We start from the raw sequence: 26437 nt of genomic DNA, 5'->3' as shown, positions 1-26437 counted from the left end.
ATTAAAAGCACTGTTCGTTTCATTGATTTAAAGCTGTTAAAACCTCTATTCATTTCATGGATTTAAAACCGTTAAATAATTTCATTCATTTAATACCATTATTTATTTCATGGATTGAAAACCGTCAAAACCTCTGTTTATTTCGTCGATTTAAAACCGTTAAAGGCGCTATTCATTTCGTCGATTTAAAACTGGTGAAAGCCCTGTTCATTTCGTCGATTTTAAACCGTTAAAAGTAGTAATCATTTCGTCGATTTAAAACCATTAAAATCACTATTCATTTTATTGTTTTAATCCTGTTAAAAGCTCTGTTCATTTCATGTATTTAAAATCGTTGAAAGCATCGTTCATTTTGCTGATTTAAAACTGTCAAAAGCACTAATCATTTCATCGATTTAAAATCGTTAAAAGCACTATTCATTTCGTCTATTTTAAACCGTTGAAAGCACTGTTTATTTCGCTGATTTAAAACCGTTAAAAGCACTATTCATTTCGCCGATTTAAAACCGCTAAAGGCACTGTTCATCTCGTCGATTTAAAACTGTTAAAAGCAGTATTCATTTCATTGATTTAAAATCATTAAAAGCACTTCATTTAATTGATTTAAACGTGTTAAAACTTCTGTTAATTTCGTGAATTAAAAACGTTAAAAGCACGGTTAATTTCATTGATTTAAAGCCATTAAAAGCACTATTCATTTCGTCGATTTAAAAACATTAAAAGCGCTATTCATTTCATCGATTGAAATCTATCAAAAGCACAGTTCGTTTCATTGATTTAAAGCTGTTAAAACCTTTATTCATTTCATGGATTTAAAACCGTTAAATAATTTCATTCATTTAAAACCATTATTTATTTCATGGATTGAAAACCGTCAAAACCTCTGTTTATTTCGTCGATTTAAAACCGTTAAAGGGGCTATTCATTTTGTCGATTTAAAACCGGTGAAAGCCCTGTTCATTTCGTCGATTTTAAACCGTTAAAAGCATTGTTCACTTCTTCGATTTTAAAGGTTAAATGCATTGTTCATTTCGTGAATTTAAAACCGTTAAAAGCTCTATTCATTTCATTGATTTAAAATCGTTAATAGCACGGTTCTTTTGTCGATTTAAAACCGTTAAAAGCACTATTAATTTCGTCGATTCAAAACCGTTAAAAGCGCTATTTATTTCGTCTATTTAAAACCGTTAAGAGCACTATTCATTTCGTCGATTCAAAACCGTTAAAAGCACTTTTCATTTCGTCGATTCAAAACCGTTAAAATCACTATTCATTTCGTCTATTTAAAACCGTTAAAGCACTATTCATTTCGTCGATTTAAAAACATTAAATGCGCCATTCATTTCGTCTATTTAAACCCGTTAAAAGCACTTTTCATTTCGTTGAACTAAAATCGTTAAAATCAATTTTAATTTCCTTTATTCAAACCTGTTAAAAGCGCTATTCACTCCGTCGATTTAAAACCGTTAAAGGCGCTATTCATTTTAAAGCATTGCACGGTATTGATTACATTTGAATACTGTAGCCAACAAATTTCTTCCCGCTCTGAACCAAATAACAAAATATTATTATCTCTCCTAATGTTTGTTTCTGAAGTTCCGTTCAGCTTCGTGTTCTTGCCTTAAGTTATAATTGGTGCGCGATATCTATTCGATTTAAATGCAAAGCAGCTCACGTGTCACACATTTCAAAATAGGTGAAGATCATTCCACGGTGTATCCCAACTCCCGCCGGTTAAGAATTATGTGAAATGGTTAGACATCTGTAGATTCTGTTTTTATAATGACGATAAGGTTTTTGACGAAAAAAAAATCCTATGTTGCCCGCGACAGTATAATGTATTGCGTGTGACAAAACATGAGTTACCGTCTTCTGCTTACGTTTTCGTTTCACTTAAGGAGCTTACTTGTTTTCAGAGTATATTTTTGTCTGAGATGTAGAAGTCAGATGTAATTTAAAGCAGTTCTCAGGGGTAATAAAGGAGCTTTTAGTAAGCTTGGCCATAATACCAAGTAAAATAGCGTAAACTTTAGCTAGATTATTTTGAGAGAAAGGGCGGAGCGAGAAAGGTTCTGGATCTTTCCTTGACAGTGACCCCTACGGGTTTTAACCCGGTGTGTATCCAACTCTGCAGCGAGTTTAGTAAAAGCCCGTTGGAGATTACCGTGAAAACATAAAAAAAAAAGACTATAGATATCATAAAGATAATGACCCCAGAAACACTAGTCCTAGATAACGACCCCCGAAAACCCTTGCGGGTCACTATCTAGGAAAGATCCAAGGTTCTTAACGATTCAGGCCAGTAACCTCCCTCTCTCTCTCTCTCTCTCTCTCTCTCTCTCTCTCTCTCTATATATATATATATATATATATATATATATATATATATATATATATATATATATATATATATATTATATACAGTATATATATATATATATATATATATATATATATATATATATATATATATATATATATATATATATATATATATATATATATATACAGTATATATATATATATATATATATATATATATATATATATATATATATATATATATATATATATATATATATATATATATATATATATATATATATATATATATATATTATATACATATATATATATATATATATATATTTTATATATATACTGTATATATATTATATATATATATATATATATATATATATATATATATATATATATGTATCTTTTGATTTATTTATTGACCATTAACCACGAACAGTATCAGTATCCTTTACCTCATCGAGTGACGGGTATCGAAGTTACGAGCTTGTGTCATCATTAAATTGCGAACATCGTTAAGGATTGCTTTTAAAATTCCAATACCTGAACGACTCTCCCCACATCTCGGCAGAAGGCTGGCGTCTGGCTGTTTACATTCATTCAGTGGCCAAGAACATACACCTCTTCTGTTGCTACCCGACAACCGCAGCGGAAACTGTTTACGTTTTACCTTTCTGATTGTTGATTTTGGCGTCTTACCCTAAAAAGTCGCTTAATCAAGGCCTCTTCCTATCGTCTTTCTCATCTCTGTTTGTTAAACCTCCTATTACTTTAGCATCGTATGAAATAATTTTTTACGAGTTGGAAAATCAAACGTCACTCCCCTAAATCTTGGCAGGCCTGCGTGGCTCAAGACGGTCATTTGAATGTTTATATGCAACCATAATTATGTTAGAAACAATTTTCTTTTTCTTTTCCAGAAGATTCTGTCTCATTCTTTACTCCAGTGCTTTCAACTTCCCTATTTTGTTATAATATTTATATCCTCTGACCATAATCTTTAGATAACTTGTTTTAAACCTGAATTGCTAGCACTAACTCCTCCACCTGCAATTTTCCTTCTTGAGCACTATGTTTTTAACACTTATTAACTTAGTTATTTATCTTTACAGTTCGTTTTGTTTCTCTGTCAAGTTCATTCTTGTAGATTTCCCAGCTCTTTGGAAACTAACCATTCACTTCCAACCTTCTTTACCAATTGGGGTATTCTCGGGACTGGACTACACTAAGTAATCTGCATGAACAACGCAATATGCAGTTATCTTTTTTTACACCTACAGTAAATAAAGGGGTTACGAAAAAAATCTTAAAATTTATATAATTCAGTCATTACAATTTACAATTCACTAAATACCCTACAAGTAAATACAATACGGTTAAGTTACGAAGAAAAACTATATTAAAACCACGTGATTCCGTCGTAATTGCACTATATCTATTGGCGAATTATTAATATTATCGTCACACCAGTAGCTTTCGTGCGGTAGGACGTGTCTGAGAAGTGCCCTGTGAAAAGTGCCTGACTTGCACGATGTTCAAAGTGAATACGAAGAGGAGGAAGGAAAAAGAGAAAATAAATACTGTAGAAATTAAATCAAGTAAAAGGGAAGAATAATTATCAAGGTAACATGTAAATATGGAACACTAAAGAAAATACTGGAGAAGGATGAGTCAACCCAAATCGAAAGAGAGTCAGTAACCTGCAGAGATTGCTCTGGGGAAGTTAATGAGGAAGGAACTTGCTGTGAAATGTGTGACGCATGGTCTCATTATGAATGTTCAGGTATCGAGGTCAGGTACACACCTATACTTCGTAATGATAACATATTGTACATCTGTAATAACTGCAAGAGGCCTGAACAAAGAACACACAAAAAACTCATTGAAGATGAACTTGAAGAAATACAAGAAAACAGATATTAACAAAGTTGATTCAGGATTCGGCTCAGAAAACTAGTGACGTAATGATCAACATAGATGAAATCCAAAACAAAATTGATAATGTTGATAAAGATGTAAAGACCGTGGCAAACATGGACAAAACTTATGCTGAATCACTAAAGACAAAAAAAGTGCTTCTGATCAAATCTACAAATGAAGAGAGCACAGCAGGTAATGAAAAGAAGCAAATAATTAGTAAAATTACGGCGCCAGTTGAACAGATTAAAAACAACGAGATGGACACTTATTTGTAAGATTTCCAGACAGGAAAAACTTAGAAAAGGCAAAAATGGAGATTCAGAAAATCAACAGTATATCAGTAAATGAGATTAAGGGTAAACTTAAACCAAAAATAAAAGTAGTCTATGTCCCGAAGGATGAAGAGGACATTGTCGATAACATTGTAAAGAAAAATCCATAGATAGGTAGCCTCATTTCTAAAAATGACGACCCGAAAATTGTAAAGGAAATGATAGCCAAAGATGCCAAATATAAACACTATAGGCCTATCATCAAATGCACACCGCAAATATGAAAGGCTATCTATGATAGAGGTGACAAATTGTGTACACTGCATAGCCGTTGCAAAGTATATGACGGCTACATGCCCTGTTCAATGCTATAAATGTCAGGAAGTTGGTCACAGCGCAAAAAAATTGTAGAAATGACCTAGCGTGAAAATCACAAATCGAATGTGCTAGCAACATCAAGTGTAAAAATTGTCTAAAGATAGGTCATAGTGATACTAAACAAACATATGATGGCAATAAGTGCACAGTATATATATAAAGAATATGTGCCAAAGGTGAAAAATAATACAGATCATGGCTTTGACTAATAATCTTCTATGCAATTTAATACAAGAAGAAAGTTAAAAAAGAACTAAAGACACCCCTATTCTGCAGGAGCTACGATACTGACGAGAAAACACTGAAAGACAATTATAAAATATGGGCACCTGTATCTGGACGAGAAAAGAAAAAAAATAGTGAGGACTACAATAAACAATGGAGGGAGAGAGTTGGAAACAGTTCATACATGGATTGTGGGTGACGTATAAGCAAGCTTTGGGATTTTCTTAAACATGGAAAGAGAAAAAACACAAATTCTAGGAGTAAATGGATTCATATTCCTTGTATATCTTGCAGTTATATATATACTTCATCACAGCAGGGATATAGTTATTATTAGTATCAATTTGCTTTGGTTTTATTCACCAAAAATAGTTAGAGAGTCAAGGATCACGCGGCTTACTACCTAGCTACACGGTACCCACCAGTACTTATAGTTCAAATGAAAAATAAATAAAAAAACTATGTAAAAAAGGGAAAATAAATAAAAACTATGTAAAAAAAATTCTTTGTATACGGAAATATGCAGAATTATTTCTCAAAAAACTTCACAAATGATCTTTATATCATAAAATAGTGATCAAGTTGAGAAAAAATTTTTTGGAGGGTGCTAATCAACGTAACAAACAAGCAAACGCTCATTTTCTGTTGACGTGGCATCTCTACCCCCTCCCCTCCCCAAGCATGAAGAAGCTGTAATTGCTATTTCATTTAACAAATCAAGCGTTAAGCTAGCACCCATTCCTTTCCGTTCTAAGGCTTTGCCTTTGGAACGATACTGAGGAAGAATTGTTAAATATGGAATGCCATAAAGGAATTCTGACTTACTGGGGACAATGAACAGTCAAAATACATGCTGGTTTAAGATTCTTTACATTACTGTCATTTTTAAAGGCTGCTTTTCCATTGTGATGGTTCGATAACTTTTACCATTGGGCAGTTGTTTTTATATATTCGAAAACAACTTGTACTTAGAGAAAGGTTTAAATGAATACTTTGAGGGCATAGGTCTAGCCTAGGTAACCAAATTTCATTCTCTTGCTGTTACCAATCTATGAGGCATTTGATTCGATGAAAACATACATTAAAAAATATACAAATATTTTTCACTATGATCAGAGCAACAGAAGTGCTTTTCTATGATCTGATTGAGCCGTCCGAAATGTTTTCATTGTAACATATTCAAAAGACGAGGCTTGTTGACGCAACCAGTAACCTCCACACCCACTTACTCCTAAGCCTTTTCAATAACGGGCAATCTCTCTTTTGCTTTATATGATGTGGCACATATAAGATGGTGAATGATGTTGCGATTTCAAATTCGAAGTCGCCATTGCACTTGTGCGCCACATTATGCTAAAAGGATGACATGTTGACACGGAAAGGATTCGCAACAAATAAAAAACCACAGCTATTTTAACTTAGAATCGAAGAGTGCGCGTTCTTTTCTACGTGGATGTCTAAAACTAAAAAAAAAAAAAAATAATAATAATGGCACAGACAGTATCCTACAAACTCGTTCCTACAGAACCTCTACTGAAGAAAGGGAGCGGACATGGAGGTAAAGCAAAAGGCTAAAATTTGCCTGCCCAAGGGCTCACGGAAGGGACGCTGAAAACATCCTTTAATGATGCCCACCGTGCACCGCTTGAGACTCACAGACGACACTATAATCTGCCACCTACGGCAGAGCGGAAGTGAAGAATTCATTGTAATATAATAAACTTTCGAGATAATGAGCGAAAAAACAAAGTAACGTCGTAGATTTAAGGAGTTCATCTGTTCGTGAAAAGGAAAAACAGCGACGAATATACGACAAACAAATAGCTCGGTCTAATGCAGAGAGAGAGACGGGGGCGGGGGAGAGAATCAAAAATGGTTCGGGTGCGGATTGTTGTGGAATGGACTGGAATGTAGAGTTTAAACCAAAGTCCAAACACAGGGACCTATGAGGTCCTTCAGCGCTGAAAGGGAAATTTACTGTAAGAAGGTTTGAAAGGTGTAACAGGAGAAAACCTCGCACTTGCACTATGAAATAATTGTTAGGAGAGGGTGGATAACAAAATAAAAGAAAGATAAAAATGGAGGTACAGTAAAAGGAATGGAAGGGGTTGCAGCTAAGGGCCGCTGCAAAGAACTTTTAGTGATGCCTACAGTGCACCGAATGAGGTGCATTTGTAAGGATGGCATAGAGTGACATACTGGCTGGGTGTTGTCTGGTTTATTGGTGGTTCCTTACTGAATGAGTGTACATGTTGTTTCAGATTTAGCTGGCCTTGTGCCAGCACGGGCTCTTGCTCCTAGAGCAGCCCCTATGTTGACGAGTCTGTGAGATGGGTAGGTTAGATGAAAACTTTATTATGATGCATGTAGGTGATTTTGGTGGGGGGTGAATGTACAGAATCTTCGAAGTTGTTATTGGCTGGTGCGAGCCGCAAAGTAGTTTCTACACACAGACAAGGCAAAACAGAGGTAATGTTTCGGACATCTGTGTTTGTCGGCAGACAAACAGATGGCGATTGTGAGAGACATAATAAACGTACAATGATAAAACATATATCAATGGAAAGGCCAGGAAATTCCACATATGGCCAATTGCATGAGATTCAAGACAGATTAATGAATACAGTGTAGTATCATAATATATGTGAAATGGCGAGACATTTGGAGTCTTCACAAACAGAAACATACATATAGTTTGATAGAGAAGATTCGGTGGAACATTATGAGTACATGATTGGAATGCTTGCATGGCAATGCAAGTAGTGGTGATTGTACATAAATAGAGAAAACAATGGTTAGGGAGAAACGGACGGAAATATAGTATGGTAGAAGGGATGTTCTTGTTTTTGTCTTGTTTCCTCAGATGGATGACGCACACACACACACGTGCGCTCAAAAGACCGTAATGCAGTCTCTTACACACCATATATAACACCGCTACCCGTGGATTGTAGATGATGCAATAAGTATGATGGAGTGGAATGAGAATTATTAGCCTCAAGCGTCAAAGGGAGGGAATAAATACAGCCTTTTCATGCTGTTTTATAGCTTTCTGTGAAGTATGCTGGAAAGAGAATAAACAATAACTATAATAAGGAGTAAAATGGTACATTAACTATGTGTAGCTTTCAAGTTAACACTATGACAACTTTGCTACTTTTTTTTCATTAATATCAACTTACTCCGGTTTTATTATTCACCAAAAATACTGTCAACAGGGCAAAAATTTTAGTTACACCTCCAGTGAGTTGCATTGACAACCTTCACGAGCAAGAGGTTTTCGAGATTATAAGGTTCAATTCCCTCTTTCTCAAGGGGCTGAACAAGGCCTATCATTATGGAGGAACCGGTGATCCTTACCCTAATATACTTAGTCAGGTGCCTCACAAAACCTAGGAAGGACTAGAAGATGGAGCTGGAGTGAAAGAAGCAAAACCAAAAGAAGGAGAAGAAGGAAAAGGTAGAGTGGATATATGGCCAGACCTAAATGTCTGCACAGTCTATCGACCTCAGCCATTTTCTGATACTGCACAAAACTATTTGTTTGCTCATGAGACCAGTCCTTAAGCCCGTACACACTATGCATCATGTATCAGCCACGTGATGCAGTAGTGGTGTTGAATAAAATTACTAGCAGCCAGACTGTACTGCAACACTGCTCACTTGTTCTCCGACCAGATTTGACAGTAAAGCATCACATGTTCGAGAAGAGAAAGTTGAAAGGGATCTACAGAGTGCGATTAATGGATTAAGGTACAGGTAAATATTCCTTTTGCCCCTCCTTGTCAAGGTTCTTCAAAATGCCTTTATCCACACTTATTATTCAAACATCTGTGTATTGTAATTCATAAAATACTTGTGACCTATATGCTTTTCAGATATATACACACACACACACATATATATATATATATATATATATATATATGTGTGTGTGTGATATATATATATATATATATATATATATATATATATATATGTGAGTGTATATATATAATATGCTATATATATACGAGTATATATATATATATATATATATATATATATATATATATATATATATATATATATATATATATCTTCCCAAGCATCCCAGCTACCAAACACTCAATTTAAAGCTGGAAAATACGACAGTGTAGAGTGTTGGTCCTTGTCCATTCAAAGGGTTTGGCCGGCGGTGACGATCAAGCCATCGGCGCTGGAGCTGAGCAGAACATCCTAACGCACCCCACTGCTGATGCATCACTGCGCAGGCTTTTGAAATCGGTCTGCCCCACCAACACATTGGTGATGTGGCTTTGTGTTGAAAAAGTGGTTTTTCAACAATCCGTTCAACACCGCGCATCATGATGCATAGTGTGTACAGGGCTTTGCATACTTTACAAATACAAGATGAATCACACTTGCCATCATTCCAAACTGAATATATGGGTTTAAAAACACTTGAAGTTTTGAGCAAAAAAAATAAATAAATAATGTAGGCTATGAAAATTTATCTGTTCGAGAAAATAAAAAAAATAGTGATGACTCTACGACAAACAACGGAGGGAGAGAGTTGGAAATAGTTCATACGTGGATTGTGGATGACATATAAGTAAGCTTTGGGATTTTCCTAGGCATGGAAAGAGAGAAAAAACACAAATTCTAAAATGAGGAAATGGATTCATAATCTTTATATATCTCGCAGGTATATACTTCATCATACGAGGGATTCATAATCCTTATATAACTTGCAACTGTATACTTCATCTCAGAAGGGATATACTAATTATTGGTATCAAAATTTGCTTTGGTTTTATTCACCAAAAATAGTAAGATAATCGGCTTATATTTATCATAATAACTTAGCCTTCCAGCTACACGGTACCCACCAGTACTTATAGTTCAAATGAAAAATAAATAAAAAACTATGTAAAAAAAGGAAAAATAAATTAAAACTATGTAAAAAAAAGCTCTTTGTATACAGAAGTATGAAGAATTATTTCTCAAAAACTTCACAAATGATCTTTATATCATAAAATAGTGATCAAGTTGAGAAAAACAGTCTTGGGGGCTAATCAACGTAACAAACAAGCGAACGCTCATTTTCTGTTGACGTGGCATCTCTACCCTTCCCCCACCCAAGCAAGAAAAAGCTGTAATTGCTATTTCATTTAACAAATCAAGCGTTAAGCTAGCACCTATTCCTTTCCGTTCTAAGGCTTTGCCTTTGGAACGATACTAAGGAATTGTTAAATATGGAATGCCATAAAGGAATTTCGACTTATTGTTGACGATGAAAAATAAAAATATATGCTGCTTCAAGTAACTCGTTGGCGAGTCGGTAGAGTTCTCGACTAGCACTCTGCTAGGCCCGAGTTCGAGTCTCCGGCCGGCCAATGAGGAATTGGAGCAATTTATTTCTGGTGATAGAAATTCATTCTCGGTATAATGTGGTTCGGATTCCACAATAAGCTGTAGGTCCCGTTGCTAGGTAACCAACTGGTTCTGAGCCACGTAAAATAAGTCTAATCCTTCGGGCCAACTCTGGGAGAGCCATTAATCAGCTCAGTGGTCTGGTTAAAACTAAGGTTTACATTACTGTCGTCATTTTTAAAGGCTGCTTTTCCCTTGTGATGGTTAGATAACTTTTACCATTGGGCAGTTGTTTTTATACATTCGAAAACAACTTGTACTTAGAGAAAAGTTTAAATGATATAATACTTAACCAAATGAATACTTTGAGGGCATCGGTCTAGCCTAGACAACCAAATTTCATTCTCTTGCTGTTACCAACCTACGAGACATTTGATTCGATGAAAACATACATTAAAAAATATACAATTATTTTTCACTTCGATCGGAATAACAGAAGTACTTTTCTAGGATCTGGTTGAGCCATCCGAAATGCTTTCATTATAACATGTTCAAAAGACGAGGCTCGTTGACGCAACCAGTAACCTCCACACCCACTTACTACCGAGCCTTTTCAGTAACGGACAATCTTTTGCTTTATATGATGTGGCATATAAAAGATGAATGATGTTGCGATTTCAAATCCGAAGTCGCCATTGCACTTGCGCGCCACAATAATATGCTAAAAGGATGACTTGTTGACACTTAAGGATTCGCTACAAATAACAGCTATTTTAACTTAGATTCGAAGAATAGTTTTTTTGTTTTGTTTATGTCCTCCTTAAACACTCTCCCCAAGTGTGACGATTCCGAATTTCGCTCCAGAAACCGCCTACAGTGATATGCACTTCGTTAAACAACTCTAACATTGCCTTTGGTGTCTGAAACTGACAAAAAATGGTGGCGTGGAGTATCCTACACACTGCAGCTATTTCTTAAAAACTGACAAAACACAGCAGGAGTCCCTATGCATCTCATTTACATGATTAAAAGATGAAATTGATTGACGTATCTGGTGTCATAACCATTAAAAGTTGCAGCGCAAATTTTTAGTGCTAAGCACTTTCAAACTTAACGTATATGTAGAAGTGACCCAATGAGAATTGTCCACCTTTAAAATCTACTCATCAGCCATATTTATTTGATTAATTTGCTCGTATAAGGAATTTTTGTCAAGCTTAGCTAAACTTCAAACAACGTTAATTCTCAGTATTTTCATTAAGAACCTGTAATTATGTATTTAATTATAATATAGACAGAAATCCTACCACAACTGAAATTTAGATAACGAAAAAAAGTCAGTGACCAAAGGAAAGGCTTCGTCTTAAGAGGGGTGTTTTAGCCCGTTCATTCAACACCTTTATGGGACGCGCATGACCAAGATGATAATAAGGTGTTTAATATTGGAATATTCTTCATTGGAGAATGCTCACTGACTGATTCTTAGTTTGCAAAACGCTTCATGTTGTGAGATATATATATCTTTTAAAAATGGATTATGTCTGATATATTGAGCAAAACCTCACCGGTTAAATGCGCAAGCAGGCGGGTAATAGGTTATCAGTGCAAATGCGACGTTACATTAGATTCAAGAGCTTAAAAGGAGATCGGACAGAAAAAAGTGGTGGCCAAATATGTGAGTGAGGGAGCGCGAAAGAGCGCTCGGCGATGCCACCGAGAGGCTTTGCTCACAGAGTCGTGGCGGGTGGCCATTCTCGGCCCCTGATGAAGAAGCTTTTATTATCCTCCGAGTGGGTTTTGTTGGGTGGCTCTGATCCCTTCGAGTCGCGCTTTATGGCGAAGACAGTGGGCGTTTTAAGGGCGATATGAAGATGGCGTTTTATGTGCGCTTTCAGCCTTATTTGCGACGCTCGAAGGCTCCCTCGCAGAGCCCGTGATGATTATGGCTGTTCGAATGGCAATGGGGGACTGTTTGTCTTCGTCATTATCAGCCGGTGATCGAGGGATGAAATTCGCGCACAGGGGTCGACAACAATTCTTTCTTATTTTCTTTCTATCTGTCTTTTAAAGTTTCGTTTTTTTTTTCTTTCTGTGCGTCACGGTCAACCGCTCCTTTGCAAAGATTGCCAAAGTTGAGTCCCACTATTGACAAAAATAACGTTGCCGCTTTTAAAAGTGAAGTTTGAAGGTGACTCTTATTGTCGTTTGTGAATTTTACCTGATTTAGGTTTTTATATTTTACATTGGGAGACTTTCATGTTTTCTAGCTTTGTAACCTATGGTAGCGTCTGCCATCACTCAATAAATTTAAATACTGTAGTATGAAAAGGCTACTCTGTAGGACCTCTTGGCTAAACCATTCATCTCCCAAAGTGATTATGAATTTTTCCTAAATCTTTTTTAAATTGTGATTTTCCAGATTTTGAGAATAAAACATGCTATAAGAGATCTTTGACAATATTGGAAATTATAATTCTTCCTTATTATCTGCTGCGCCCTTTCATTACATTTATGATACTGCAGTCTTGTTAACCTGAAGATTAAATATTGCCATGGTTTGTTAAGGTACAGTGGATTTTGGTTCTATTTTAAGGGAGGAAATACCTCGTGATTTGTGGAGGGGTCCACCTCGTTTGAAATCAGAGGAAATCATTGTATTTCACTTTTGAATTACTTGGAATTAAGCAGTAGCTTGCTTGCAAGTTACCATAGTCTAAATGAAACTTAATTGACGAGTTGCTGTTGCAAGAGTACGCAGAAAGAAAGAGTTTATTTAGTCTCGGTGGTTGAGTATATAAAGGGGTGCTCAGATACGAAGAAACTAATCGAAACTAGAATTTTTAAGTGGAGATATGAGAGAACTAGATTAAAGAAGAAAGACTGGGAACTTAGAAAGTGTTTGGGTTATAGTGTCAGGACTAGGGTGTAGGGTCTTCTTCTCATTCAGGGTGCGGAAGCAGTGCGCTAACAAAAGGACGGAATAATTGTATAGTATGTTAAAGGAGGCCAAATTGGTGCATAATAGGGGCTCCAAATTGGTTTTAATCGGGCTCCCTGCTGACTCTGTGACCCCATTCTGGAATTTTACATACTTCTTCCACAATTTTGGCTTTGACCTTAGAAAGCGTTTTAACCATTTTTACTTTATATGTTCTCTCTCTCTCTCTCTCTCTCTCTCTCTCTCTCTCTCTCTCTCTCTCTCTCTCTCTCTCTCTCTCTCTTTATCAAACACACTTATTAATTACATACTGTCACCTTTTCACTGTTTCATTTTAAACTTATATCTGTATCAACCTCTGCTTCATCCAAGTAATGATCTGATATACTTCCAGCTACTCCTTTTCTCACCATTATATCCATTAAATTGTTCTATTTGCATTACAGCATAATCAAACACACACACTTCCTCGCAATTATTTTTTAAACAATATTCATGAATAATTCTTTTGAAACCTTGTATTTTCAGAACTGAATGCCTTTCCAAACAACTTTACACAAGATTCTCTATTTCCAATTACTCCAAAGAGAGTATTCTCGAAAAGACAGAATGGTCAGGGATAGTATATGTTAGATTAGTTCAATAGATGGAAAAATAAGTTACTGGATATAGAGGTAAAAAGCGAATTACCTGGAAGTAAATTTGATCAATGTTTTGTTGAAGCTATAGTTGATATAGATAGAAGTTTAAGGTGAAAGAGTGAAAAGGTGAATGTAATAACCACAAGTGAGTTTGCTAGGAAGGAAGAGAGGAGAACAGATAAAATTGGATTAAAATAAAATTAAAACCAAATATGGGAGAGTTGTATGAGCTATATGCAAAACTCAAGGATGGGGTCATATAGCCGGTAGAGTTAAATTTATTATTATTATTATTAGCCAAGCTGCATTCTCAGTGATAAAAGCAGAATGGAAAAAGAAATAGAGAAAATGATAAAGAAAAAGTATTGAGACAAAAGTATTCAGACTACAGAACAGGACTTATATGAGCATGTTAATACTTATGCACAACGAGATTAAAGCTATAGTGTTAAGTGAAGTCTAGGAAGGTGGTGCAAAAAATACGGCAGATGGAAGAATGGAAGCGACGAATTAAAACAGGTATTTGGGAATAAATGCTCCAGATGGCTGTTGAATGAGAGGAATTACCGAACAGGTAAAGGTGTGACGGTAGCAGGATCTCTTCAAAAGGTTTGGAAGAGAAAAGGAGTGAATTGGTGTTCGGGATAAGAAAGTCAGGATGCATGAAGTGATTGTCGAACCAGATCTTCCTAATGAAGGGAAGTGTCTTATGTTAAAAGAAAGTGGAAGTAAAATAGGAGGAAGCCTTTGATATAAATTATTCGCGTAGAATATGCGGGGATAGAATGGTTGTAAAGTTGGGAAAAGAACAGTAAGCAGTAGAAAGGTGAAGCATGTATGAAAAGTCAGATAAAAGCGGGTTGAAAAATTTTACTCGGAGATATTCCATGGAGGATGATAAGTAGACGAAGAGGGCGTAAAATTTGTAATTTTTGGAAGGAAGTGGAAGATCGAGACAGGGAAAGTGCTGTCTTATGATTTATAAGGGGTGTTGAAATGGAAGAACACTTACATCATAGAAACACGAGAGTGCGTGTAAAATAGAGGCGAGGGAATGTCTGTTGGGTGGTTGACCCACTGTAAAAGTTTTTAGTGAAGGTGTTCGGTCGTTTATCAACAGTTCAAGGATGAACAGTAATGCGTAATGTTTGTCTTTGGTGTTACTGTGCCACTTCCTGTTAGAGCAAATGCCAAATTACATATCATATATATATACTGTATACACACAAATACATAGATATGTGTATGTGTAAATATACAGTATATGTGTGTGTATATATACAGTATATGAATGTATATATATATATATATATATATATATATATATATATATATATATATATATTGTTACGTGTGAGGGTCTTGTTGATCATGTATTATTCAATTTACGTAAATTTTACGGCCCTGCAAACCAAGATTACACGTAACCTGTCACTTGAAGCCAAAAGTTAACCTCAAAGACAGACGTTAATTAGCCAAAGGTCGCCAGTTAAGGGTTATTAACCTTAACAAAGAATATTTGAGATGAATTTGATTTTAAACGCAACGGTTCTCCCAAACATTCGGACGCGAGGCATACAAAAGCATCGAGATTTAACCTGATTTTGCTTACCCTAAATCCTAGGTATTTTACTGGAATAACGGGGTTGAAGCTAACAACATAATAATTTGGCTTAATCTAGACTTCGTGATCACATATACCCTAAGTGGTGGCTGAAGGAAGAAAACAAAGAAAAAATGTGAAATACAGAAAAGTACTAGTCAATCGACGAAGCTTCAACAAGAATCGGATTTTACCGTGAATGTCGAGTCGCTGCGCAAAACGAGGGACCTCAGGAGTCGTATTCTGGCAGTCTTCCCAATTCACTAATTAAGATAGACGTAGGAGAGAAAGTAATAAAGAACAAAGAATATCGTTCGGGCACGCACGCAGCGTCACCCTGGTTCCGTGACCGCTGGGATCTCTCTGCCCCGACCTCGCTTCGTTCCCGCCAGAGGAGGGCTTATACATGCCCAGGCAATCCGACCTTTGACAAAGGCATCGTCGAATGCATAGAATAAAGCTTAAGGGCCACCATAACTAGGGGTCATTGAGCGTAAACCCTCTCTGAGGCTTAGGTCCCTAATGCCCTAGCATATTTTGTTTACAAACTTTCCAGCCTATGGGGTTAAATGCCTAAATGCTACCTATTCCTTTCTCCAACGGATGTTAAAGTTTGAACTGAAGACGCTTCTAGCGTGGGACAAAGCAATTTCCCTGTCTCAGTCAGGCTGATATTTCTATCCCTAAATGTTCGAGGGCGAACAGCGAAATATTTATAAAAGCTCCCCCCTTTAAGAGGGCCTTCACTCCCTTTTCGGGCGTGAAGGTCTATACTAAGCAAGCTGTTCGCCTCTCGTAGGTTACTCTCCTTCCCCTGAGCAGATTAGTCCTGGTTAGCCTACCTAGCTACAGAACTACCTAACCCTAGATAGGATACGAGCTGTATTCACTACTTTACCTAATTCTAATAGTACTAGAAGGTGCTCACGGTTATTATAGGCTACCTCCTACAATCATGATGTGTTTTAGACCCAGCCTAGTGGTACATTCTATGATATTCCCTAGCCTAACCTATCCTAACCCGACCGTAGCACCAACATAAGAGTTAATATTCTAACTAAATTACAACATGGTTTATGTTTAATACAATTAAAATTTACTAGTTAATTCATGAGGGTTGCCTCATATGATAAATGGGTGCCTCACTGAGGTCTTAGGTTATGCGTGTCACGAGCATCGTGGCTCGTTTCACAATAGTTAAGATTACTGAAATTAGTTAGGCTACTTACATGATTACTGCGTGCTCGGTGGTAAGTGGAAAGAACAAGGCTACTAAATTGATGTACTGTACTTTAAGGTGGCCTAGGCTATGCATTAATGAAAGGAAGAGATCACACTGGCTACCTTCTCTGGGCAAGGGGCCAGGATCACTTTAGATGTTAGGCACTGTGCCGAGAGGGCACTAGTGCCAGGATGAGCGTATAGCTCGGCAACTACTGGGCTCTCTTCCGCCCCTTCTTCTTCTTCTTCGGTTTCCTCCAAGGCCTATCAGTAGCTGGCCTAGCAGGTGATGAGAGCACCGACCCGGGACAGGCCAGAAGGGCTAGCGGGCGCGAAGTCAGGGGCAACTGCAAAGCTGCGGAGGACTCCCACTCCGGCTGCTGCGACAACCGGAGCGAGAGCGATCTCGACTTCTGCGTCCGAGGATGCCAGTTCCTGGTCTTCCAAGGGAGGGGTACCATTTCGATCCTCCAGGGTTCATCCCCTGATTCAAATTTTGCAAAGAAGAATCTTGCAAAGAAGAAGTTTCGGGTGCTGGAGGCTCTCCAGTCGCGATGATCAACTGCATGGGGAATCCTAAATCTCCCGGAGGAGGATTCGCCTCATGATTTAGACCCGGCATAGGGCCTTTTCCATTGGTAGCTCAACGTCCGGGACGGACGGAGTCTGGCACTGCTCAGTGCTCGCAAGTGGCACTGGCAGCAGTTGAGGGTCAGGCATGCCTGATGAGGGGTCCGAGGTGCAATACCGCGACGACTTCAGGTTGGCTGCGCAGAGATTCCTGCCCCAGCGGGAGATCGTAGCCTCTCGGTGAGTTTTGTTCGGGGCGCCCGCTGGGCGTTGCTTGGTTGGGCAGCCCTCCCAATTTGTGGAGTGGTCTGCCCGCTTGCACGTCCTGCAGCGGTACTGCTCCTCCTGAATCTCTCTTCGCGGAGGGGGAAGACCTTGGTGGGCCAGCCCTTCGCAATTGGAGAGGGCTAGGCCTGGAATAGTTTGTGGTGCCCTTCCGCGGACCACTTTGGTGGGCGGAAGGTGGAGGTTTGTCATGGTTGAGAGTTTTAGATGGGGCCTCCGTGGAGGAGGTAACGTGGCATGGAGTGGTGTTGGTGACGGGCTTCCGAGAGAAGATCCCGACCCAACAAGAAGACCACTCCGGGCCGATTCCACCTACCACGCCAAGGCGGTGGGGTATCGTGCCCCAAGGCGTCGTAACCTGGAGTTGGACCGTGGGAACGGTGATGGTGTGGCCCTCTATCCACTTCATTTCCCACCGTTTCTTTCGTCAACCACAGCACCGGCTGGCACTTGGGCCCTGGCGATCAGGCTAATATCTGCCGCAGTGTCTACTGTGACCGAAGGGTCACGGGCAGGCTAGTGCTCTGAAGAGGGGCCACCGAGATGAACTGGGTTTCCAGTCTCTTGGGGTAAAAGATCCAGTGCGGACCAGCAGCAGAAAATGAAGTGCTGATTAGGTTGACAAATTTGGTGGTGGGGACATGATGGACAGGCCGGAGATCCAGCATTGTAGTGGCTAGCAGCCCCACAGGATTTGCACGGGCCTTTGGATGGGCTCGGTGGCCTGCAGTAACTGTTGGAGGAGAGGGCTGAGCGGATGAATCGAGCGGAGTTCTGGCTGGTAGGGTTAGGCTGCTTATTAGTGCCGAGTTTGTATCGGCACTCAGCTTCAGCGTGGCCCCCTTCTGCAATAGTTGCACAGGGTCTTGCTAGGCAGTCCATTCTTCGGGCGAGTGGAGTTCGAGAGGTAGGCCGGAGGGATGATTCGCTTCTGAGAGGTGCTATGCGACTGATTGAAGGTTTCCCACGAATCAGCCATGCGACAAGCTTCCATAAGCGTGGAGGGCTGCTTATCGTTAAGATATACCGCAAGGGCCCTGGCACACATTGGAAAAGGTCTTCTAGCATGGTCCGATTGAAGAGATCCTCAAACGTCGTGCAGGCTAAGGAGTCGAACCAGGCATCGGACTGGGTTTTGTGACATGCCCATTCTGTCCAAGACCAGCCGACTTCTTGGCAAGACCTCGGAACCGTTGTCTCCATTTTTCTGGGGTTATCTCGTAGGCCTTGGTAATGACTCTACGAACTTCCGCCATGTTGCCTCTCTGGCTCTTCTCCAGTGAGCGAAGCGCTGCCTTGGCTTTTCCCTCCATATGCTTGGCTAGTATTAAGGCTCTCTCCGTCTCCGTGGTGCTGTAGTTATCTAAAAGAGCCTCGATCTCCTCCAGCCATGCTTCTGGCTCGTCCTCAGTCCACTTGGGGACTAGGGAATTGATGCTCGAAATTGGAGCGTTTGATGCAGCAGGTGTAGGACTGGAGGCTTGATGGCTAGCCATAGCTTCGGCATTCTCCATTTTCGCTCTCTCAAGCTCGAGCTCCTTCTCCTTTAGGGCTAACTCGGTTTCCTTGCAAGCTAACTCATGCAGTCTCCTTCTTTCTTCTCTTTCCTCTTCATATTGCCTTTGCTCGGCTTCATACTTCCTCTGCTCGAGTCTTTCTTCCTTCTCACGCTTGGCCAAGTCGTCCACTTGCTCCTTAACCCAGGTGGTAAGTTCCGAGCCGGTGAGACCTGCCGCTGTCCCCAGCCCCAGGAAAGTTTTATAATGCTCTGCTGCCATGGTTCTGGTGGGGAAGGGCGTCTAACCGGTTGAGTGGGCATACTTGGGCAGCGAGGAAGTGTCTCTTCAATGACGTGGCACCCTTTCAAAAGGTGGCACTGTAGTTTGGGTGTGCCGTGTACAGGTCACACTGGTGGCACTCAGTATCCCTAGGCACTGGTGCAGGTTAGGTTCCAGAAGAACTTTTCTTCTGTGTTCCCTTTGGTTTTGTTTTATTTATTTTTCTGGATTCTTGCTTGGTGGCACTTATGGTGCCAATGTGTTCCTAGGGACCCTCTACTGGAGTCCAACTAGGCTATATGGGGAGGAAAGGCACTCTACACCCCTGCAGAGTGCAACAATCGAATGAGAGAGAAAGGGAAGGTAAAAAAGAGAGAGAGAGAGAGAGAGAGAGAAGCAAGTTATTCAAGTGATGAGTGCTGCAAATTATTGGCACTGTGGAGTAAAGTGAATTTGGGTTTTTTTTTTTTTTTTTTTTTTAAGATCCTCGTGAGTGGCTGGTCCCAGTACCGGCCCCAGTGCTGGCCCCTTCTTTTTTTCAGAGGGTGAAAACTACTGTTGGCTTCGGTCTGGATAGCAGGCCTCACTCGTGACCGACAGTTTATCACTGTATCGTAAGTACTCTTAACTTGTCCTCATCTATTGTGGGACAGAGGTGTTTCTTTTATTTGGTTAAAGTATTCGAATTAATTAGCCTAGTGTCGGCCGTTCTTTCTTTGAAGAGGGTCACGTACACTTAGGTTAGGAATGCTTACTTGAATGACGAGAGAGAGAGAGAGAGAGAGAGAGAGAGAGAGAGAGAGAGATTTTTCAATCAGCGAATTTCTTGCTGCTTGAGAACATGTAAACAAAGATTTTATACATGCACAATGGCATGGATCTTAATAAATGATATAGATGCGCGTCTTGGCTTCCTTAGGGATTACTTTATTATCTTAATTTTCCCGGGAGCTGACGTCACAAAAGTTTATCGTAAAAATTTTAAATTTTCTTTATATGATTTTATAGTAGGTATTCGTATATAGAACTTGTTATTACTCCTAACTAAGGCCTAACTTTCCTGCCTAAATTATCTTTTGGTTTTTTCCTAGCTAAGATATTAGGAGGTGGGTTCGCCACTGAAAAAGCAAAAAAATATATGCCCCAAGAGTGGCGGGGAGCAGAGTCGAGGTCACAATAACAAAGTCTTAAGATGGCGGCCAGGTCCCGTTAGGCCTAAATTTCAAAACCTTGGGCGGCGCGACAACATCAAATGGCGGTTACTCTAGTTTAAACAATTTCAAAACAACACAAGCGGGTATTTTCTTTAGCACAAATTCAAACAACGAACGAAACAAATGCAGGTATCCAGATTTTACTTTAAATATACCAATCATGCATAGCGTTTTACGTTACGGATGGAAAACTAAATTACCAAACAACTTTTGTGTCTTTTGTTATCGTTCTCTCGCGGTGAAACATCCTCGCAAACAATGAATAGATTTGCGTGATTTGGAACGGACCAAATTTACTTTACTGAAAATGTATTTTATGATACATTATTACTTCCGTTCGTTCGCCACTTCACTGACACGGTTTTTTGAATGATTCCTGCTATATGCAAACAATAACGATCGGAATTGCCGACGCGATTATTACATTACTTTGTGTACATGAAATGGGCTCCGCTTTTTCTCGGCCTTAGGATTCGTTTCTTGAACGACTTCTCTCACGGTCCGAACACGGTAAAATGCCTTTCTTAAACGACACAAATTGTGATTCGCTCTGCTCTCGAGTCGCACCCTTCCTACCACGGCTAATTCTCACTACCTGTTATTATAACTATTCTCTTTACTGCTTATTATTATGCCTCGTTCCTGGTTTGGAAGAATGAAATGGAGTTCGATATCTGACTTTTATTTTTTTTTTTTTTTTTTGGAATTAATGTAATTTAATTTCCTTTTCTCCAGATTCTTTCTCTAAAATGTACTTTAGATCCTGGCAAGGTCGCCAATGTTACGTGTGAGGGTCTTGGTTGATCATGTATTATTCAATTTACGTAAATTTTACGGCCCTGCAAACCAAGATTACACGTAACCTGTCACTTGAAGCCAAAAGTTAACCTCAAAGACAGACGTTAATTAGCCAAAGGTCGCCAGTTAAGGGTTATTAACCTTAACAAAGAATATTTGAGATGAATTTGATTTTAAACGCAACGGTTCTCCCAAACATTCGGACGCGAGGCATACAAAAGCATCGAGATTTAACCTGATTTTGCTTACCCTAAATCCTAGGTATTTTACTGGAATAACGGGGTTGAAGCTAACAACATAATAATTTGGCTTAATCTAGACTTTGTAAACACATATACCCTAAGTGGTGGCTGAAGGAAGAAAACAAAGAAAATGTGAAATACAGAAAAGTACTAGTCAATCGACGAAGCTTCAACAAGAATCGGACTTACCGTGAATGTCGAAGTCGCTGCGCAAACGAGGGACCTCAGGAGTCGTATTCTGGCAGTCTTCCCAATTCACTAATTAAGATAGACGTAGGAGAGAAAGTAATAAAGAACAAAGAATATCGTTCGGGCACGCACGCAGTGTCACCCTGGTTCCGTGATCGCTGGGATCTCTCTGCCTGACCGACCTCGCAGTTCCCGCCAGAGGAGGGCTTATACCGCTCGGGCAATCCGACCTTGACAAAGGCATCGTCGAATGCATAGAATAAAGCTTAAGGGCCACCATAACTAGGGGTCATTGAGCGTAAACCCTCTCTGAGGCTTAGGTCCCTAATGCCCTAGCATATTTTGTTTACAAACTTTTTCCAGCCTATGGGGTTAAATGCCTAAATGCTACCTATTCCTTTCTCCAACGGATGTTAAAGTTTGAACTGAAGACGCTTCTAGCGTGGGACAAAGCAATTTCCTGTCTCAGTCAGGCTGATATTTCTATCCCTAAATGTTCGAGGGCGAACAGCGTAAATATTTATAAAATATATATATATATATATATATATATATATATATATATATATATATATATATATATATATATATATATATATATATATATATATATATTTGTGTCCAAACATACAGTATATACATACATATATGTATGTATATGTATATATATATATATATATATATATATATATATATATATATATATATATATATTTTTGTGTATACAGTATATACATACATATATGTATGTATATGTATATATATATATATACATACATATATACATATATGTATGTATATGTATATATATATATATATATAATGTATATCTTTAAATATATATGTGTCTGTGTATATATACACCTGTATAGACACGCAAACACACTTACTTCTTGTGAGTTACTTAAAAGGCCTTCCTCATCCAGTTTTGTTGATGTATTCGACTATGAACTTCATCTTGACAACTCCTACAAGACAAGGCCAACATTTCGAGTTAACTGCGTCAGATTTGATTAACACTTAGGCGTGAAAAGCAAATACTTTCATTTGGTACGAAGCTCGAAAAGCTTTACGGCCTGAGATCTAATGGAAAATACGGAATTTTACTTAGGTATAAATATATTCGGCAATGTCTCCACGGATTTTTTCTTTGATAAGTAGTATTTCCATAACCGGTTGCTTTTCTTTCATTTGTTGTAATTCTTCAAGTATTTAATTTTTCATTTTCTTTAGAATGTTTCTTGTTTCTTTTTTTATATGGTTATAAACCTCTTTTTAATATTTTACTGTTGGTTTCATTTCCGTAAACTTTTCGGTCACTATTTTATATGTTATTTTACTGTACCTCCGTTGGTAACCTCTCATAAAAAATTGTTTCATAGTGCAACTGCGAGGTTTTCCTCCTGTTACGCCTTTCAAACCTTTTTACTGCCAGTTTCCGTTTCAGCGCTGAATGACCTCATAGGTCCCAGTTCTTATCCTGAGGCCTAAATCCTATATCCTATTCCTATTCCTATTTTATATGGTGTCAGATCACTCAATATTCCAGTAACCTGTCGGCATCTGATGACCTTGTCGCCATTGAGAGATGTTCTGACCTTTAGTGCCTTAGGTTTGTTTAGACAATTTTAAGGTCGGTGTTTCTGTTGATTTATTCCCAGTGAATGACTGACTGTACTTCTCTTATCTTCCATGTTTGCCGTATTATATAATTATATTGTATGGAATTTTGATTAAAAGATTTGCTGTCTTTTTTATGTGTTTTCCAAAAAGAATTACGGACACATAATAATAATAATAATAATAATAATAATAATAATAATAATAATAATAATAATGGGGTAAATAAATATTTAGATGTATACATTATGGCGGCTTTCAAAAGCTTTATAACTTTTTTATAAGTGCCTCTTTAGTTTAAAAGTGGACTTTTTCCTTGAAAATAATAATAATAATAATAATAATGGGGTAAAGAAATATTTAGATGTATGTATTATTGTGGTTTTGAGAAGTGTTGTTACTTTTTATAAATGCCTCTTCAGTTTGAAAGTGGATTTCGTCCCTTCAAATAATAATAATAATAATAATAATAATGGCGTAAAGAAATATTTAGATGTATATATTATGGTGGTTTTCAGAAGCTTTCTCACTTTATGTATAAGTGCTTCAATTTATAAATGGATTTCTTTCCTTGATAATAATAATAATAATAATAATAATAATAATAATAATAATAATAATAATAATAACACAGTATACCATATAATGAGTTTCATTTCCCCAAAGCTGTCGTGATGAACACTGTTTCTCTCCCCAGCAGGTGTCAGCAAAGGGAACAGAGGAAGCGTCAGCATAGACCTGAGGTCAGCCATCGTCCGAGGCTTTAGCCCCCACGTTAAATTCCTCACGACGCCCTCCAGCACGCCCAACGTCACCACCAGCCTTCTGCAGGACGCTGGTATGTTCCGACAGTTTACACACACATTGCTGAAATATTTTATAGCTTCTAGTGTAGTTCTTTTTATTATTGCTTGTTTTTAGTTTTCTGTAAAAGAAAACTATTGTTCCGGCTTTGTCCGTCCGCAATTTATTCTGTTCTCATGTTTTTCTGTCCATCCTCAGATCTTAAAAATTGCTGAGGCTGTAAATTTGTATGTTGATTATCCACCCTCCAATCATCAAACATACCAAATTGCAGCCCTCTAACCTTAGTAGTTTTTATTTTATTTAAGGTTAAGTTAGCCATAATCGTGCTTCTGGCAACGATAAAGGATAGGCCACCACCGGGCCGCGGTTCATACAGCATTATACTGAGACCACCGATAGATATATCTGTATTCTGTGCCATTGATTATACGCTGTAGCTTCGGCGCATTTCTTGCTTGTTTTTTAGTGTGTGCGGGTTCGTTTAATTTTTTTTTCTGTTTTTTTTTTCCTTTTTAACCATTGCCTGTACCACCTTTGAAGTTGAAGAATTAGAGAAATTTATTTCTGGTGACAGAAATTCATTTCCCTTTATAATATGGTTCGGATTCCACAATAAGCTGTAGGTCCAGTTGCTAGGTAACCAACTGGTTCTTAGCCAAGTAAAATAAATCTAATCCTTCGGGCCAGCCCTAGAAGAGCTGTTAATCAGCTCAGTGGTCTGGCTAAGCTAAGGTATACTTAACTTCAAGTTGATATCATCATCATCAAAAAGAAGGAGTATATATCTTCGGAGCCCCTCCTATGGGATCTCATTTGGTCCAAATGGCGGGATCCGATTGTTTGTTAAATATAGTTCATATATTTTCTACCAATAGATAGTTCTTCCTTGTCATGACTTGTTTAATATGTATGTCTAGTTTTTCTTCAGTTTCATGACGTCTACATTTATATTTGCCCATGCTCTGTATAGCCTATTTTTTGCCCTTAATGCTGTACCGATCAGTTTTTGTCATTTCGTTTGTTCATTTTTTTATCAACTTTGTTTTCCATTGCTTGATTGCTTAGCAGACTGCACCTAATTTTGGCTTTCTGTAAAAGAAAACTACTGTGCCGGCTTTGTCTGTCCGTCCGCACTTTTTCTGTCCGCCCTCAGATCTTAAAAACTACTGAGGCTAGAGGGCAGCAAATTGGTTGTTGGTTATCCACCCACCAATCATCAGCCAAATTGCAGCCCTAAAGCCTCAGTAGTTTTTATTTTATTTAAGGTTAAAGTTAGCCATAATCGTGTTGCTGGCAACGATGTAGGACAGGCCACCACCGGGCCTTGGTTAAAGTTTCTGGGCCCCGGCTGCTCATACAGCGTTATACCGAGACCACCGAACGATAGATCTATTTTCGGTGGCCTTGATTATACGCTGTAGCGGCTGTACAGAAAACATTTTTTACTTGTTTATTGTTGCTTTCCATAATCATTTGCTTATTTTACTCTTGTTTCTTCTGTGTACTTTTAACTTGATTACTTCCGATTACTGCTGCATTTTTCGTACAGTTTTCTCGTTGGTTTCGCTTTAGTTTTCCCTTTGAATTTCATCTTTTTCCCAGATTAAATGTTTGATTTCCAGGTTTAAATTCAGCGTTTTTTCCCGTTAGAATCCCCTCTACAAGGAACTGGCGGCAACATTCACTTTGCCCATATTTTGTTCATCCTTATTTAACATACCTATTCCGATTAATCTCTTGGTGTGTTGACAGTGTGATTTCTGTAAAATTATCATTTCATCCCGAACTATGGTGAGTACTGAAGAACGTCTTAGTCTGTTTATATATATATATATATATATATATATATATATATATATATATATATATATATATATATATATATATATATATATACAATCAGGAAGCTACAAATGTCGCTTAATATCAAATTCACGCTGCCTCAGGAATATCCCCGATGGGGAATTATCACCGAAGGGGAGTTTATATGTGATAAATGGACGGGCATTGCCGAGTCTCGATCCCGGGATCGAGACTTGGCAGTGCCCATCCATTTATCACT

At 38.2% G+C, this 26437-nt stretch overlaps 1 protein-coding gene across 3 annotated transcripts in view; it reads left to right on the top strand.

Annotated features, from left to right (window-relative positions):
* Nucleotides 1–26437, top strand: part of LOC136853430 (signal peptide, CUB and EGF-like domain-containing protein 1) — a 185120-nt gene that overhangs the window by 45667 nt on the left and 113016 nt on the right. For all 3 annotated transcript variants that reach the window (XM_067128982.1, XM_067128985.1, XM_067128983.1), the window contains exon 2: nt 24269–24406. In XM_067128982.1, the coding sequence (XP_066985083.1) occupies nt 24269–24406 (138 nt within the window). The remainder of the gene's footprint in view (nt 1–24268; nt 24407–26437) is intronic.

Source organism: Macrobrachium rosenbergii, chromosome 27, assembly GCF_040412425.1.
Source record: "Macrobrachium rosenbergii isolate ZJJX-2024 chromosome 27, ASM4041242v1, whole genome shotgun sequence".
Taxonomy (NCBI): Eukaryota; Metazoa; Arthropoda; class Malacostraca; order Decapoda; family Palaemonidae; genus Macrobrachium; species Macrobrachium rosenbergii.
The sequence above is the reverse complement of the archived record's forward strand: the minus strand, read 5'-3'. Positions and strand labels throughout refer to the sequence as shown.